The sequence below is a fragment of the Juglans microcarpa x Juglans regia genome, chromosome 6D (assembly GCF_004785595.1).
Source record: "Juglans microcarpa x Juglans regia isolate MS1-56 chromosome 6D, Jm3101_v1.0, whole genome shotgun sequence".
Taxonomy (NCBI): Eukaryota; Viridiplantae; Streptophyta; class Magnoliopsida; order Fagales; family Juglandaceae; genus Juglans; species Juglans microcarpa x Juglans regia.
In genome coordinates, this window is record NC_054604.1 from 5688947 (window position 1) to 5706345 (window position 17399).

The 17399-nt window shown below is 34.3% G+C and overlaps 1 protein-coding gene across 1 annotated transcript; it reads right to left on the minus strand.

Moving 5' to 3' along the window:
- Positions 1–275: 275 nt before the first annotated feature.
- LOC121234990 (MDIS1-interacting receptor like kinase 2-like) lies at positions 276–3708 on the minus strand. The gene is made up of 2 exons (XM_041131164.1): positions 872–3708; positions 276–784 (listed from the first exon to the last, which is right to left on the minus strand). Exons 1-2 carry the CDS (start codon positions 3702–3704, stop codon positions 474–476), a joined length of 3144 nt encoding a protein of 1047 aa, XP_040987098.1. The 5' UTR covers positions 3705–3708; the 3' UTR covers positions 276–473.
- Positions 3709–17399: the final 13691 nt, after the last annotated feature.

Genomic DNA, 17399 nt, shown 5'->3' on the forward strand with positions numbered 1-17399 from the left:
CACTTCATGACAACATATATCATGCGCCCCTAAAAAAAATTCTATATAAGACTACTTCTAAAATAAATAAAAAAATTAAAAATTGATGTCTCAAGCTCCCACTTTTTTAAATTAAGGTATTCAACTTCAAAAGTTTCAAATCTCATGGATATCTATTAAAGGATTTATTGAGAACAAACAAACCTTAGAGTTCCAAAACCTTGCCACATATACTCCCAAAAGACACTTTTGTTGATTGATATAGTTGGAATTAAATAGAAGGACATGAGATGATAAAAAAAAGATACCTTAACACTCATACAACTAAAAACTAAAGTTACACATAAATACTTGGGATGGAAAGAAAATGCTCTAATAATTAAGTATCTTAGACTAGCACATGATTTTAGCACTTATTTTCATTAATTATTATCTAGATAGTCTATAATCTTCAACTCTCGACTTTCAAGTTGGCAATGCATGTCTGGATGGCTCTAGGAATGTGCATTAATATTGGTCGATAACACTTTAGAAATCATGTGCATTGTCGGCCTTGATTGTGGACAGACATTTAAGCATTTCATGGCAAGCTGTACGACTATTATTAGTTCATTCTCAACTTGAACTGTTGGAAATGGAAGGCGTTGGTCCAACACATCTTTCACTTGTATGTTCTCCATAGCTAACGGCGATGATAGTGAGGAGATGAAATCACCTGGATGCTTTCCTCTAATGACTTCGATTGCCAATACCCCAAAGCTATACACATCAGATTTTTCAGTTACCTTCATTGTATAAGCAAGCTCTGCAAAGAAAAGAAATAAAGGAAAGATGGACAAAATCAACACATATGCATGCTTTTCTTTGAAAGGACAATGAAATAATTTATAACCTGGTGCAATATATCCATAAGTGCCTGCAGGGGAAGTCCAATTGGATGAGTCTACCTCCACAAGCCTAGCAGTCCCAAAGTCTGAAACATGAGCCTCAAATTGAGAATCCAGCAAGATGTTGCTGCTTGATATGTCACGATGAATAATCGGAGGGGAGCAATCATTGTGCATGTAAGACAAGGCATTTGCCACACCTTTAACAATATTCAATCTCTTACTCCAACCCAATACTTTAGCAGCATCTTCGTTGCCCAAGATTAGGGACAAGCTACCCCTTTCTAGATATTGACAAACCAAAAAGGAATGTTGCACATGAGAACAAAAACCATAAAGTTTAACAATGTTTCGATGGCGTATGTCTATCAATGCCCTTATCTCATTCAAGAACTCCTTTTGAAATCTGTTCTCACTAGCATCATGCAGTGGTTGATTGAATTTCTTCACGGCTAAGATATCACCTGAAGTTAGCTCTGCTTTATAGACAGTTCCATGTCCTCCTTTCCCAATGCAATATAGAGCATCAAAACCATTGGTCACTTTTATGATTTCATCATACAATGTTCTTCCATTGAAATGTAATATTGAAAGAGACAGTACTTGGCCCTCGGTCTTGCTTTGTTTGGATTCTAGATCCGTCTTTCTTCTTTGCATAAAGAGAAAAAACCCAAAGATAGAAAGTAGAACAGTAACTACTCCTAAAAGTGGGAAAACGAGAAGAAACACGACTTTGTGTCCCCTTTTTGAGCTATGTTTGTATATCATGGAAACATTGCAAGGATGTAGTCCTAGAACATTACCACACAATCCCTTGTTCCCTTGTAATGCTTCTACAGAAGCATTTATAAATGCGTTGCTATTGGGAATCGGACCCTGCAACTCATTGTAGGATATGTCGGCATACAACAACCAATGCATTTCTTCGAATGCTTTCGGAATGAAACCAGAAAGATGATTATGGGAGAGATTTAAGATCACTATGCTCTCCAATTTGTAAATTTCCATTGGTATCTCTCCGTTTAAAGAGTTATAACTCATATCTAATTTGGAGATATGAGATAAGTTCATGAGGTGTGTTGGAATCCTTTCGCTAAAATCATTGTGGCTTAAATTCAATTCTATCAATTTCACGAAGTCCCCGAAATTACTTGGAATTGACTTACTCAGCTTGTTTGAGGACAGGTCAAGATATTCAAGATTTGTCAAGAACCCAAATTCAAAAGGTATAGCGCCAGAGACTTGATTGCCATTCATCCACAATTTCATTAGAGAAATTAGGCTTCCGAATTCTTTTGGAATCGTCCCAACTATATGATTTGAAGAAAGATCAAGTTCACCTAGCTGAGTAGTCCAGTTCCCGATCTCTTTTGGTATGCTACCAGTAATATTGTTTTTACCCAGAAGTAGGGTTTGTAGTTGTTGACACTGGCCCCAATTACTTGAGATCCTTCCATAAAATCGATTATGCCTTAGATCTATGAACTCCAAGTTTGGATAGACACCGAAGTCCTTAGATATATCTCCAATGAGTTGGTTACCTCTTAATTGGACTCTGACTATGCTTGTGCAATTTTTGAAACTTTTGGGAATTTGGCCATCCAAATGGTTGTTGCTTGCAGCAAAGTACCGAAGTGATCCACCATGGCAAATGTTTTGAGGCAAATTACCAATAAATTGGTTTGTGTCCAGTTGTAGAGTTTTCAAGTTGATGAGATCTCCAATTCCTTGAGGAATTGGACCGGTAAGTTGGTTTTCACGAAGTACTAAAAATATCAAATTGCTCATGTTAGCAAAAGAAGTTGGAAGAGAACCACATAGCTGGTTATGATCCAACTGTAGATCTTTGAGAGAAGTCAAGTTTCCTATTTCTGTAGGAATGGATCCAGAAAGGCTATTATTATCCAGGTGAAGTAGGGTAAGATTTACCAAATCACCTAATAATGATGCTGGAATTGAACCCGAAAGATTATTGTGTTGAAGACTTACACTCTTTAGGGATTTCAAATTTCCAATCTCCGAAGGGATGGGACCGGAAAGTGAATTATCAAACATGTGCAAGATGGTTAGCCTTTTCAAGTTCCCGAAAGTGGAAGGGATTGGACCTGTCAGGTGGTTTTGACTAATGTCAAGTTGATCCAAATTGGAGAGGTTTCCCATTTCTGGAGGAACGAAACCAGAAAGTTCATTGCCATAAAGAAGCAAAATAACCAAGTTGCTCAAATTGCCTAAAGAAGAAGGGATGTAACCGTCTATATGGTTTTTGTAAAGATAAAATTCAGTTAGAAGGTTTAGGCGCCCTATTTCTTCAGGAATGGAGCCGTTTAAGTTATTACGTCCGAGGTGGAGGGCCTTAAGAGTAGCTAGCTTGCCAATTTCTGGTGGGATTTTGCCTGAAAACTGATTAAAGGACAAATCGAGATATTTGAGTTTTGACAGGGAGCTAATTTGAGGTGGAATTGTCCCATAAAGAGTGTTCACATAAAGATCAATGGACGCAAGATTTGGAAATGATAAAAAAGAAAATCCGTGAAGCGTACCTTGTAAGCTAGATTCGGTAAGGTTTATTTTGACGATGCTTCCAGCAAGGTTGCATGAAATACCAAGCCAATTGCATGGATTCCTACTTAGGTTTAGATTGGAAGAAAAAACTGGAATCCATGAAGATAAGTGGGATTGAGATTCATTTTGAAGGCTATTTTTCCATGTCAGAAGAGCAATAGCTTCTTTGGAAGAATTAGAAGAAAAGGCAGGCGCGTCCAGTGATGAAACCAACTGGGCAAATAGGACAAAGTTGATGAGAAGGGAAAATACTTTCTTAATGGCTAATGCTCCCATTGTTTTTACTCGTAGAGGGTATAATAGTTAAGGGCTTTATTTATAAGCAATCTTGTACGAGGCCTACCACTCATCAATCTAAAAGTAATATAAACACGTGGAGTGAATTGTACAATATTTATTGAGAATTTTGGTATTCAAAAAGTTTAAGGTCCCATTTGGAACATAGACTTAACTTAGATTAACTCAGTTCAGTCTAATTGTAAGCTGAGTCTAATATCTAAACACCAAACTTTCAAATTACTAAATGCATCTCAACTCTAAACATCTTTACACGTGAGATCCACGTACAACATTTTCAACTCAACACATCTTTACACGCCAGACTCACAACCTTTTTCAACTTTTCATAAATACATCTAAATTCATGATCTTAACATCCAAGCACATCTAAACTCATCTTAGGTGGACCCCACAACAGTCACTCCATCATCTCAACTCACTAGTATTGATAAATAACTCAACTTATTTCAACTCAACTCAACATCCAAACAAAGCCTAAATGGTAATTAGCATTGTATTATGACTCATTTAATATATTGATCTTTCTCCTATTTTAGGTATTGATAAAGTTTAGAAAAATAATTTTAGGGCTAGGTACATTGATTCCATCCTTCCGAGTAAATTATACTTTCTTGCGACATTTCTGATCATTAATTCAAGGTTGGAATCGTCGACTAGATTCCACAGTACATTCAACATTCGAGTCACATCAATGGTTGGGAAAATCAAAATGTTGACTTATTGCTTTTACGAACTTTGGTCGAACTATACTTTATCTTGTGCATTGGGGGTCATCATGTTACGTTGAAGGATCTAGTCTTCTTCCTATCGTTTAATCTGTCAAAGTCTTGGTTCCTTTTTCGATAGAGATGTATAGACATTTGTGGTTCACAATGGTCTTGATACATAAGTCACTATATTTAAGCAGAGGGCTTGAGAGATTCCACCACGGCAAAGTTCATATGTTCATCCTTTTATTATGTTCATACGTTTACCCACTAGAATCACAAATGATAGGATCTCATTTAGGTTCGAACGAAAAGATGAGATCGAGGAAGTTTCCGCAGTCAAGAGGGACGACCAAATAACTAAAATTAATGAGATTTAGGCGGCTCTGTTTGTTTCGTTGTATCACAATTAATCTGTAAATAACTTTCATGATGTTTTGGTATTGAGAAATGCTTTAGCCACAAAGAAATTCTATAAAAAAAAGCTCAAAAAATTACGTATTTTGATATGGTACGTTTGGGTGTAAAATTACTTTTATTATAAAGTAAATCTAACGTATCATATGAAACTATATCAATTTGAAAGTTTATTTTTGTAAGATCTCTTTGTGGCTATATCACTTCTATTTGATATTTGGATGTGCTTAGAAAAGTCAGTTAACGAAAAATGATTTTCACAATGAATTATAATATGACTACCAAACTAATTCGATCACACAAGTCAGTTAACACACGACAATAGTGATGTCATTGTTTTAATTAGTCCTTTTACTTAACCGAAATCATTTTAATAAAAATACAAATCTCAACTTATCTCATCTCTTCATTTCGATTTTCTTAAATTTTCATACAAAATATAATAAACAATTCAACTTTTTCAAATCTCAATTCAATTTTTTTAAATCTCAAAACAATAATATTTGATAAGTTTTTGTTTTTGATACATGGGAAGGGGGAATATATTTGATCTTTGGTTCTTTTAGTGAGAAACTAAGATGTTGTTAATTGATCTAAAGAATCTTGGCATATATATATATATATATATATAAAATACACATCAATGTTCTTTGGAAGAATTAGAAGAAAAAGCTGCTTCCAGTGAATTAATTAGGGACCAACTGAGCAAATAGGACAAAGTTGATGAGAAGGGAAAATACTTTCTTGATGGTTAATGATCCCATTGTTGTTTGTAGAGCAGCGTATATATCATACGGGTTTTATACGAGTTGTTTTATTTAATAACCGATTATAATTGTATGTTCACGGACCGCTTATTTAACAAATGAATTGAGTGAAACTTGAGTACTTTGATCAAGCCGAACTCAAGTGGCTTGCCGAGTACTCTTGTTCATTTGCAATGCTAACTCTACATATACTCATTGGGAGGTAATCCCTATTATTGATTTTGAGAAGAACTCAAGCAAATGAATTAACCCGGTTTGGATACAAAGGTCTCTCCAACTCATCTCAATTTATCTTATCTAATTATTACAACTTTTTCAAATTCTCACACAAAATATAATAAACAATTTAATTTTTTTAAATCTCAAAACAATAATAATATTAAAAAATAATATTCTAATAATATTTTATTTAACTTTCAACTCTCATCTCAACGCATCTCATCTCAACTCACATTTCAAACCTCCTCCTAGTCCTAGCTTGGATAGTGAGATGAGATGAGATTATCTGTAAATAGTTTGTGAATAGTAGTGCAGTGGTTTGAGTTAAGATTTTATGGGATTTTAGGAAATGAGAGAGAAAAAATTGAATAAAAATTTAAAATATTGTTAAGAATATAAATTTTTAATATAATTTTTATTTTGAAATTTGAAAATATTGAATTTTTTTTTTTTAATGTTTTGTTTGAAAGTTTGGAAAAATTGTAATGATTAGATGAAAAAGTTAAAGATTTGAAATTGAAAGGTGTTTGTATTTATGATATTTGGATATTGAGATGAGATAAGATAAAATAAGATGAGATGAGAGTATCTTGCTATCAAAACCAATTAAGTTATTTTAAAGACTTTTTGGGAGTTGTCAAATACAGAAAATTGAAAGAAATAGCATGAGAGCAGAAAATGATCATAAAGTCTTCTAAACACCACAAAACCCACCTCAACTCATATCAACTCATCTCATCTCATCATTACAACTTTCTCAAATTCTCACATAAAGTATAATAAATAATTCAACTTTTATTCTACTATTTACAAACTATCTAAACCTATCTCAACTCATCATCTCTGAATCCAAACTATTCCTGATCCTAATTAAGTCAACATAGAAAAGAGCCCGGCCACACTGAAGAAGACTCGATCTCCTAGCCGCTTGTAAGCCACAAAATGAAGTCGCCTCTAATTGCAAGTTGCAAGACAAAGACAAAGTGGCATGGACAGTACGTCATGGGATGCATTATTGTACGTACGTGCCTACCATTCATGAATCGAAAAATATCCCACAATTTCCTTGAAAGATTTAATTAAAAGTTTTAATTAAATACATGAAGTGAATTAGACAATATTTATTGAGAATTTAATACTATCCAAAAAATTTAAATGGGAATCAAAATGCTTCTCCCACATATGGATGGTGGCACCAATTGAGTTTTTTTATTTTTTATTTTTTTTACTTAATAGTTAAGTACGTATTTTTTTTTTAATGAAATTGCATGTGATTTCTATTTTGAAAATATTTATAATTGACTTTAAAAAATGTCTAAAAAAAAAGAACAAATTTTTTTACCTATTCAGTGACTATAGCTAGATCTCTCAATCGGTAGCCTCCCTCTGTGGGAGTAGCACCACCCATAAATATTATAAGGCTCATTTCATATATTTATCTTTCTCTTATTTTAGGTCCTGATAAAGTTTAGATAATAAATTAAGGTTAGCGATATTGATCGATCCTAGAGTTCCAAGTACGCACTAGCTCGCAACAATTTCTCAGCAATTGATTGTTGAAAATTCTCGTCTACTAGATTCTCTAATATCGCTTCATTAATTTCCAGTCACATTTATGGATGGGAAAATGAAAATGTGTACATACCCTGGGAAGATTAGGATTGCTTTTGCAAACTTTCGTTGAACTATTGTTTATCTTGTATAAAGAGACCGTTCGGGTTCATGTCATCTTGAAGGAGACAGTCTTCATCCCTGTCATTTTACTCAGTTATAACCGGCCAATAATATATGTTCTCTCCGAGGATTAGTGCATTTTTTCTACGCTTTTAATTTGTCAATTAAAGTTTTTGTTCCTTTTTTTGGTAGAGATATAGACTTTTATGGTTTAGAATGGTGATCTTGATATAATTAGCACTATAATTAAGCAGAGCCTGAGAGATTCCACCAAGACAAAGTTAGTCAAAGTATTCATTCTTGTCCTTATTCCTTAATTTTCTTTCTCAAATTTTCTCTCCCAACCAAAATTTAAAGTTAGAAGAAGATTCATCAAGTAAGGTGTACATATCAATATATTTGAACAGAGCGACCATTTTGTTAAAAAACGATTTCTGTAAGTAACTTACATGATGTTTTGGTATTTGGATGTATTTGGAAAGGGGGCGGCTACTATGCCGCCCCATTTTGACCGCTGGGCATACCGCCCAGCGTAAAATTTTTTTTTTTTTCTTTTTTCTTTTCACATTTTTTTAACATATTTAAATATATTTAAAAAATAAAAAAAATACATCAATACACTTAAAATCACTTCCTTAACCACTAAGTAAAAATAAATAAATAAATTTTGACTAGCAGTCAAATGGAGGTGTCAAGTTGGGGAGGCAAAGTAGACTTTCTCATTTGGAAAAGTCATGAGTTATGGAAAAACCATGAAAAGGTCAATATGGGCAATAATTAGGATATGTGTTGTATTTTAGAATTTTTGACGAAGCTAAGGGACAAATCTTGATCCGAGCTTTTTATTGAGTATTTTCAACATGTTTATATGAATGTTTGTTGGAGATTAAAGCTTTTGATAAAAGATTTTCATAGATCTAAAAGGTAAGAAACTGAAAGAGGAAAACCAGTTTATGTTTTAAGAAAGTTTAGATCTTTTGTGGTCTATTCTTACTCCAATGGGTTTGATAAATTTATTTGATGATACTAAGCCTTTTATCTACATATTAGGATGTTATTTTGAAGATTTTTGGTGTTCGTTTGAAAAATATGAATTTTTATGCAAGAGAATACTTGGTTAGGTCAAAAGTTTGATGTTTTCAGCTAGATCCATGTTTTGGTTTATTTTTAGCCATATGATTTTAAGTTTAATGATCAGATCTACCTAAGGACACACTTTTAAACCATATGAGTTTTTGGTTTGAATATCTCATCATGGTATGCCTCGGATCAAGGGTTTGATCAAAGCAAAGTTGAGAAATAAATTATGTTTTTGACTAAGTGTTGGAGTCGAGTATTTTAAGTGAGATTTTGTGATTTTTGGTTACTTTTATGTGTTCATTCAAAGCATGTTAATTCTAAGGAATGTGTTATGAACATGTTAGAAGAAATTTTTAGATTTTTGGAGATCTTGGAGATGTTTTGAAATAGGTCAAATCTTGAGATTCCAGGGTTTATATTTTAGTTAAAAAGTTTAGATCTTTTTACTGAAAAGTTGTGTTTATGAGAAGTATATTTTTTTTTAATTTTTTAGGCATGTTTTTAAGCTTAAGATAGGTGGATCCTTTTTGCAATATTTAGGTTTGATCATGAGTTTTAAAATTGGAAGAAATTGCAACAAAAATAAGATATATGGCCTTTGGAAGTTTCAGCCCTACGATTTTTTTTCATAGTTGTGTTTGGTTTTAAATTTTTCTAAATTAATATTTGAATTTAGGACAAAATTTACATGAGGAATGTAGATTTTAGAATTTTTGGAGTTAGGGTGTGAAATCCTTAAGTTAGGGGTAAAATGGTCATTTTTTCACATGTAGAGGGTAAAATGGTAATTTTACATTAAATTAGCATTTTTTCATGTTTCTAATTGTTATTGATGACCTTTCTAACTTTTAGAACTCCTACTTACAGTTTCTCGTGTTTCATGCTTTGCCTCGTAAAGCTAGCCGATCACTGTAAGTTAGCTCTTAACTCACTATTAGAATGTTGTGTATGTGTGATGGGTAAGGGAACTACAGTTTGTATATGTATATTATCGTATATGTCATACTATGCCATGTCACTTCATGCTTATCTGTTACATATAATACTCTATCACGAAATACTTATCTGTTACATAATTTATTCTACCACGTATTGCTATTTGTTACAAGTATGTCATATTACATAATGCTAGATGTTACACAATTTCATGTCATGTAATATTTTCTATTATATGTTATGCCATGTTACGAAATGTTGTATTTTAACAGGAAAACTGGAAAACCAGACCGGACCGGCCCGAACCGGTGGAGCTGGTCCGGTCCTGAACCGGTTTCTAAAATGTCAAAACCGGCCTATGATTTATTAAAACGTTTTTGAAAATTTGCAAGCCAACCCTTAAAACTGGCAATTTAAGAGCATTGGTCAATGCCAATTATGATTTGGGGACAAGAATAGGAACGAAACTATCGAAAACAAAGATATATATATATATATATATATAAGACAAGGTTATATGATATATATATATATATAAATAATGCTACGTTGCCCGACGCCAACGTCCCATGAAGTGGCCTAGCTTTAGACATTTTGTTTGTGTTATTTTTTTTCCTGCACTTTTAATTTGTCGAAGTCTTCGTTCCGTTTAATTCTGTAGAGATATAGACAATATTTGTGGTTCATAATGGTCTTGATTGAAGTCATTATAACTAAGCATAGAGAGCCGAGAAAGTCAGTCAAAGTAAGGTGCATGTACATATCAATATATTTGAATAGAGCGACCATTTTTTCGGTCAATGAATATTTATGACATATGACTACCAGCTAGCACGATTATATAAGTCCGATCCGTTAATGCAAGCCAATAGATAAGGTTATGAATTACCATAAATAAAAATACTCATGATCTCAAAGAAGAGATAACGTTATGAATGACCATAAACAAGATGCATGGATCGATAAAGGATCATTGGAATAATTAGATTTTCTTTTATTTCCCTCAACCGGCGGCCACCTCCAAGGTTGTTAATGATTTTGATCTTTTGTGAACTTCCCTTTTTATTTTGTTTTTGGGTTTGAATCTAAGTTTTCCATTTAGAAAACCAGGCTATATACCGTCAGGCCATTAGGCTCTTGGCCCTATATATCCTGAACTTCCTAATCATGAACTAACATTGTTTTATGATATATACAGTTGATCATGAAATACTTAATTAGACATTCCTTTTAAAGTTTCATGCATGGGAATGGTTAATTATTATGTAGTTTTAAAGTTTTAGAGAAAAGTTATAAATCATTCAAATTGTTTATATAATTAACCACCCCTTTCTAATGATATTACGTTCTGTGATTAAATGATCATAATATATACCACCAATTTCTAATTATGATATTACGTTCTCGTGATTAAAGTTAGGCCCTGCATGCATGTTCGATTAGAGAAATATTTCCAAGTTGTTTTTTCAAGCAAACTAAAATATATCTTCAAATCTCAAAAATAAAAAATAAAAAAAACATGCTATCTCAACTTTTTATTTTTTCAGTCATTTCCTAAATACAAAAATTAATTTAACTTTTACAAAATCCAAAATAAACATACAGTTAAAAATTAATATAACTTAACCCCCGTTCGGAGAATCTTCTTTGTCAAGGGTTTATCTATTGCTAATTAGAAGGATTAAAAAGATTTGTGCATGCCTTTACTGTTCTAAGCCTCAAATTATGCTAATTAATTCCCTTAGTTTCCTTTCTTCAATTTGCTACTACCGTCTCGTAATAATATTTAGTGACTAACCTAAAATAAGATAAATTATGTGTTATTACATTATTCCATTAGATGAAGGGTGAAAATGAAGCCCATCCAATGTTTCTGGGCGAGGGAAAAAAAAAAAGAACCAAATGGTTGTTGCGAAATACAAACTCGCTGAAAATGAGTACTAATTTAATTTTGTGGCAATATTAGCGGCGATTCGTGATCGCCGAAAAACATTTACACTTGAATGTAGTGGCATTTGCAGCGATGTTAAGAATCGATGCAAATATTCCTATTCCGGTGATTTTAATTGATGCAAATATGCGTTGTCTACATACAGATATCTAGAACGATGACCAACTAAATCGTCGAGATTGAGTTTTTATGGCAGCGTTATATTAGTTGCAGCGATTTCTTTTCGTTTGAAATACATTCAATCGGGACAAAATCTAAAATTGTTGAAAATGGTAAGGGATATTTTCGGCGATTTAGGATCTCTTTGCAACCATAATTACCCACTGGAAATAGCTAATAGCGACGATATCATAATATTGCTAGTAAAAACATGTATCATTTGCGGCAATTTAGTGAGCATTTGCGACGAAAATTTTCGTTGGTTTTAGCTTTTCTAAGAAATTTAGAGGTAAACGGTTCACATTATTTTCAGCCTTTTTAGATTCATTTTAACGACATAAAATAGCTGGAAAAAGTCATTTTTTTCAACGAGTTTTACCTTTCGCTGAAATTGATTAGAAGTGAAGGCTTAATTTCGTCGAAAATGCAGAGATTTTAAAATCGCCGAAAAGGATCAAATGCGGCGATTAATAGAGGTATTTACGATGATTTTGAGTGCTGAAAAATGCCTGATTTCTTGTAGTATACAAAATAATGCTAGGTTGCCCGACGTTAATGTCCGATGAAGTGACCTATAGACATTTTGTTTGTGTTTTTTTTTTCTGCACTTTTAATTTGTCGAAGTCTTCGTTCCTTTTCATTCTGTAGAGATATAGACATTTGTGGTTCATAATGGTCTTGATTTAAGTCACTATAATTAAGCAGAGAGCCGAGAAAGTCGGTCAAAGTAAGGTGTACATATCAATATATTTGAATAGAGCGACCATTTTATTGAAAAACGATTTCGGTAAGTAACTTTCATGATGTTTTGGTATTTGGATGCATTTGGAAAAGTCATGAGTTATGGAAAAACGATTTACTTCGGTCAATGAATATTTATGACATATGACTACCGAGCTAGCTAGTACAATGCATGATCATATAAGTCAGTTAACGCACGCCAATAGATAACGTTATGAATTACCAGAAATAAAACTACACATGATCTCAAAGACACTACAACAGAATGTGTGTTTTGTGACAGAGAAAACTGTCACAAAAAAATGGCAAACCGTCACTAAACATATTTGGTGACGGTTTGAAACCGTCACCTAAAGTGCGTCACAGAAAACATTTGGTGACGGTTTACTGTTCAACAGTCACAAAAAATATTTTTAGTGACAGTTGGAAGTGTTCCGTTAGGTACAACATTCGAACGTTCCTTTTTTTGTGACGGTTATGAACTGTCATAGAAAATCACGTTCGGACGTAAAATCAAACGTTCGGACATTATAACCGACCGATTGGCGTTCAAATGATAGAAGTTGACGTTCGTTGGATATCGTGTTCGAACGTATAAAATTTACGTTCGAATGTTAATGCGTCCGAACGTTAATTACATTAAACGTTCGAATATTTGTTCGAACGTAAACGTAAATGTTCAAACGTAGCGCGTTTAATGTTCGGACGTTATTTCGAATGTAAATGAAGGAGCGTCCGAATGCAAGTTCTTTGTTCGAACGTTAGTCGCTTTACCGTTCGAACGGTTTGTTCGTTTTAGCGTGAGTACGTTCGAACGATTCAATTGTATTTATGTTCGAACGTTTGTTACAGTGTGAACCAACGTTCGAACGATTTTTATTTACATTCGAACGTACAGATCAGAAATACTAATTTCATAAAATTTAAAAACATAATACCAATTGTATCATATTACATACCCAATTAACAAGTAACAATGTCTTATAAAAGTACAAAATCAGATATTAAAACTAGTCAGAAATATTGATAAAATTTATTTCTTCTTTTTCCCTCGCCCACGGGGATTCTGTTGCAACGACATAACACATTCCATTTGCACCATCACCTCCCGTTGCACTTCATTGCGTATTCTTTCCTCCTGGTCTCTCTGTTGGTCCTGCAAACGCGTCTCTAAATGAGACTGTCGTTCTAAGAGAGACTCTAACTCTTGTTGTCTCGACCTCATATACTCATTCTCACGCTGTGCAGCTTCTAAATCTGCCGTAAGATTATTAATTTGTGAAGCCGATGAGGTTGAGGAGGATGAACATTTATGCTTGATAGATCGTCCCAAACCTCTTGCCATACTAGACTGCGGCCCGAGCACTTGCGTGAATATGTCTATGTCACTAGGAGAGGATTCCTCAGAAGCCGACTGCATCTCCAACATTTTGCTCTGCAATTTAAAAGGTAATGATCGTAAATAATTAGTAACGTATTAAAAGAAATAGAAATAAGAAATAAACTATTAAAATATTATATAAATAATTTATTTAACAAAATTAACACTGCTTACATAATTATCTGCAGCGACAGGATCCATCCACTCACTATGCTCATTAGTGTGAGCAGCAGCATAGACATGAATGAGGGAAAAGTTTTCAGGATCATCACGTTTCTAACAAAGCGAGAATATTAGCAATTTTAAAAAGATAATATTAGTACTTATCAGAAATAATATCAGGAAAATAAATGAATTCTATAATTTTTTAATTACCATTTTTTCAGCAAGACGGTGGAATGACCTTGAACCGGCACGATGGTGGACAGTCAGAACGGATCTATTCTGTGCATTTGTAGAACTCAAGTGCTACAAAATATATTAAAAATGTTAATTGTAATATATATACATATAATATATAAAACGAATATGAATGTAAATAATTAAAAGATATAAATGTAAAATACCTGATAATCTGGAGATGCGAAAAGATCACAACACTTTCTCCAATCATCTAACTTCATCTGCTGAAAAGGAGACTGCGCAGCCTCTTCCAACGTCTCAAACTTCTTGAAGTGGTCATGACATCGTCCTTTGTGACGTCGGAATAGTGTAGCCATCAACTCATTCACGGTTCTCAAATCCTCGCTACGGCCAAAGTCGAGGTCGAATTCATCCTAATAAGGGAATCAGGTAAAAAATATAATATATTAATCTAGGTGAAAAAAATGTACTGAAAAGTAAACTCACCAGCACACGACTTCGAATGTGCTCCTTAATCTCTATCGGAACATCTCGCCATGAGCGCACATAAAATGGAGCATAAGCTCGAACTACTGTGCCAATATAGGAGGAAAGCGCTGCTGCACTATCATCCACTCCTCCAGTGGAATTATCAGGAATTGTGATCTTCAGTTTACCATGCCTTCTATTTTTTTGAAGAGAGATTCCACGTGTATAGCCATGACCGCGACGTGCAGATGCATCAACTACATGATAATAGATATACTATAATTATAATTATATAGTTATTGAGAAAAAAATATTAACTATATATATAATTATCAACGACAATATTTCCTTACTGGTAGGTGTCGACTGGCTGTTGTTCTCTTCTGTGTTAGCTTCATCTTCAGGAACGGATTCCTCGAGTGGGAAGTCCTCAATGGGTTCAGGACTTGGACTTGGCGGAGGCACATTTCTTCATTGTCGTTTTGGCGGCATTCTTGAAAATAATTAATTATATCAAAGAAAATTAATTAGAAGAAATTATGAAAATTCAAGATATTTTAGTCACCTATATGAATAAAATATTTAGTACTTTTATTCTTCAGATGAATTTTCCATGCTTGCTTCAGAATCTCCATCAATAACATCTTCATCATCATCATGCACCTCTTCTTCATCATCTTTATCCACCTCCTGCCCGGATTCTGATTCGTCTTCATCTTCTGACTCGTCTTCTTCTTCCTCCTCACTGACTTGAATTGAATGATCATTTAATACAGACGGGTCGAGATGTACGGGTGGGACATCATCTCTACACAAGGGGAGCAACTCGAGTGCACCGAGGTCAACAAACAAATTAATACCCTCTCCATCTTCCTGGTATGCCTCAACAATCGGAGTGTCATCTTCATCTCCACTATTCTCGCAATCTGCACCCGTTCCTGCTTCATATATATTTCGAGGAACAAATTTTTGTACGACTCGCCAAGTTATCTCCCCACTATCTTCATCAGCACTTTTCATTGGATCAATCAAGTAATAGACTTGGGTAGCTTGACAAGCCAATACAAATGGATCATCTTCGTACCATTTAGATGCAGTATTGACACTCGTAAAGTGATTATCCCTATGTATCGAAACCCGACCACCGCCTAGATCCCACCAATCACATTTAAAGACATATGTTACAGACCCACCCAGATATTTCAATCCGATAATATCACGTATGACACCATAATAGTCAATATCATCTGTTCCATGACTCCCCTCGACTAACACACCACAATTTTGAGTCTTTCTATTACGTTCACGGTCCAAAGTATGGAATCTATAACCTCGAACCGTGCATGCAGTATATCGAAGTGCTCTATTTGAGGGACCACGGGCCAATGCATACAATTCAGAAGAAATTGATCCGGATCACGAGCACGTTGTTCCAAAATCTATAAATTGAAATAGTATATATTTATTATTTCATTATCCAGAGTTAAAAATTTCACAATATAACATATATATAATTTTAGTTCAGACACGTTCTTCAAACCATCCGGGAAATTCTTCCTCGTGTCTTGCCTCTATATTTTCTACGCCTTCCGTCCTAAGTTTGTCCATGTGGTCACTGTTATAACATGTTGCAAAAGAAGTATATTTTGAGCACAACAATTCTAATTAATTTAAAGAAAACTATAATTATTCAAAGAAATGAAATGACATACCTAAGATAATCATCAATCTCTCGGCAGTTATTTAGCACATACCACCGAACTTTACCAACTCTCCATCAATTAAATCGTAACCTGTTTGTGCACCCAAGGGTCGTACATTCTGGGAAAACACTGATAGCTCACGAGGAGGCGGAGTAGCAAGATCAGCATTTCGCTCTTGACAATTAAATCGTGTCTCAACACCACGAAGATATAGAGAGCAAAATGTTAACCATTCATCGTGTATATAGGCCTCTGCTATTGAACCCTCAGCTTTGGCTTTATTCCCAACAGTGCGCTTCAATCGATCCAAATATCTTTCAACTGGATACATCCAACGGAACTGCACCGGTCCACCCAGAAGTACCTCTCGCGGTAAATGTATTGCTAAATGGACCATGACATCAAAAAATAATGGTGGAAAGATCTGCTCGAATTTACATAGTATAGTAGCAATGTCTTCTTCCAATTTCGACAACACATCTCGATTTACTACCCGAGCGCACAAATCCTTGAAAAACATACATAGTTCAGATATGGCCACACGTACATTAGATGTAAGCTTCCCACGAATTCCCACAGGTAATAACTTCTGCAAAAATACGTGACAATCATGACTTTTCAATCCATTGATTTTCCAATCATCAGGACTCACGCATCTACCAATATTTGAAGCATAACCTTCTGGCAACTTCACACCTTGCAACCATTTGCAGAAATCCATCCTCTCATCCCTCGTCATCGTAAAACATGCATGCGGCATGACCACCCTGTTGCCTTCCACCCGCAAATGCAGATTATGTTTAATTCTCATTCTCTCAAGATCTTTCCTCGTCTTGATCGTGTCTTTCGTCTTTTTGTTAATACTCATCAATGTACCCAGTATATTATCACAAATATTCTTCTCTATGTGCATTACATCCAAACTATGTCGCAACTTGCATGACGACCAATACGGCAAGTCAAAAAAAATACTACGCTTTGTCCAATTCAATTCTTGTACGGCTCGTTTTCTCTTGTTCTTTCCCCGACCTTTGCCAAAATTGTTCGCTCTAACATGTTGCAGTTGTTCCACTATCTCTTCTCCAGACAACTCTTTTGGTGCAAT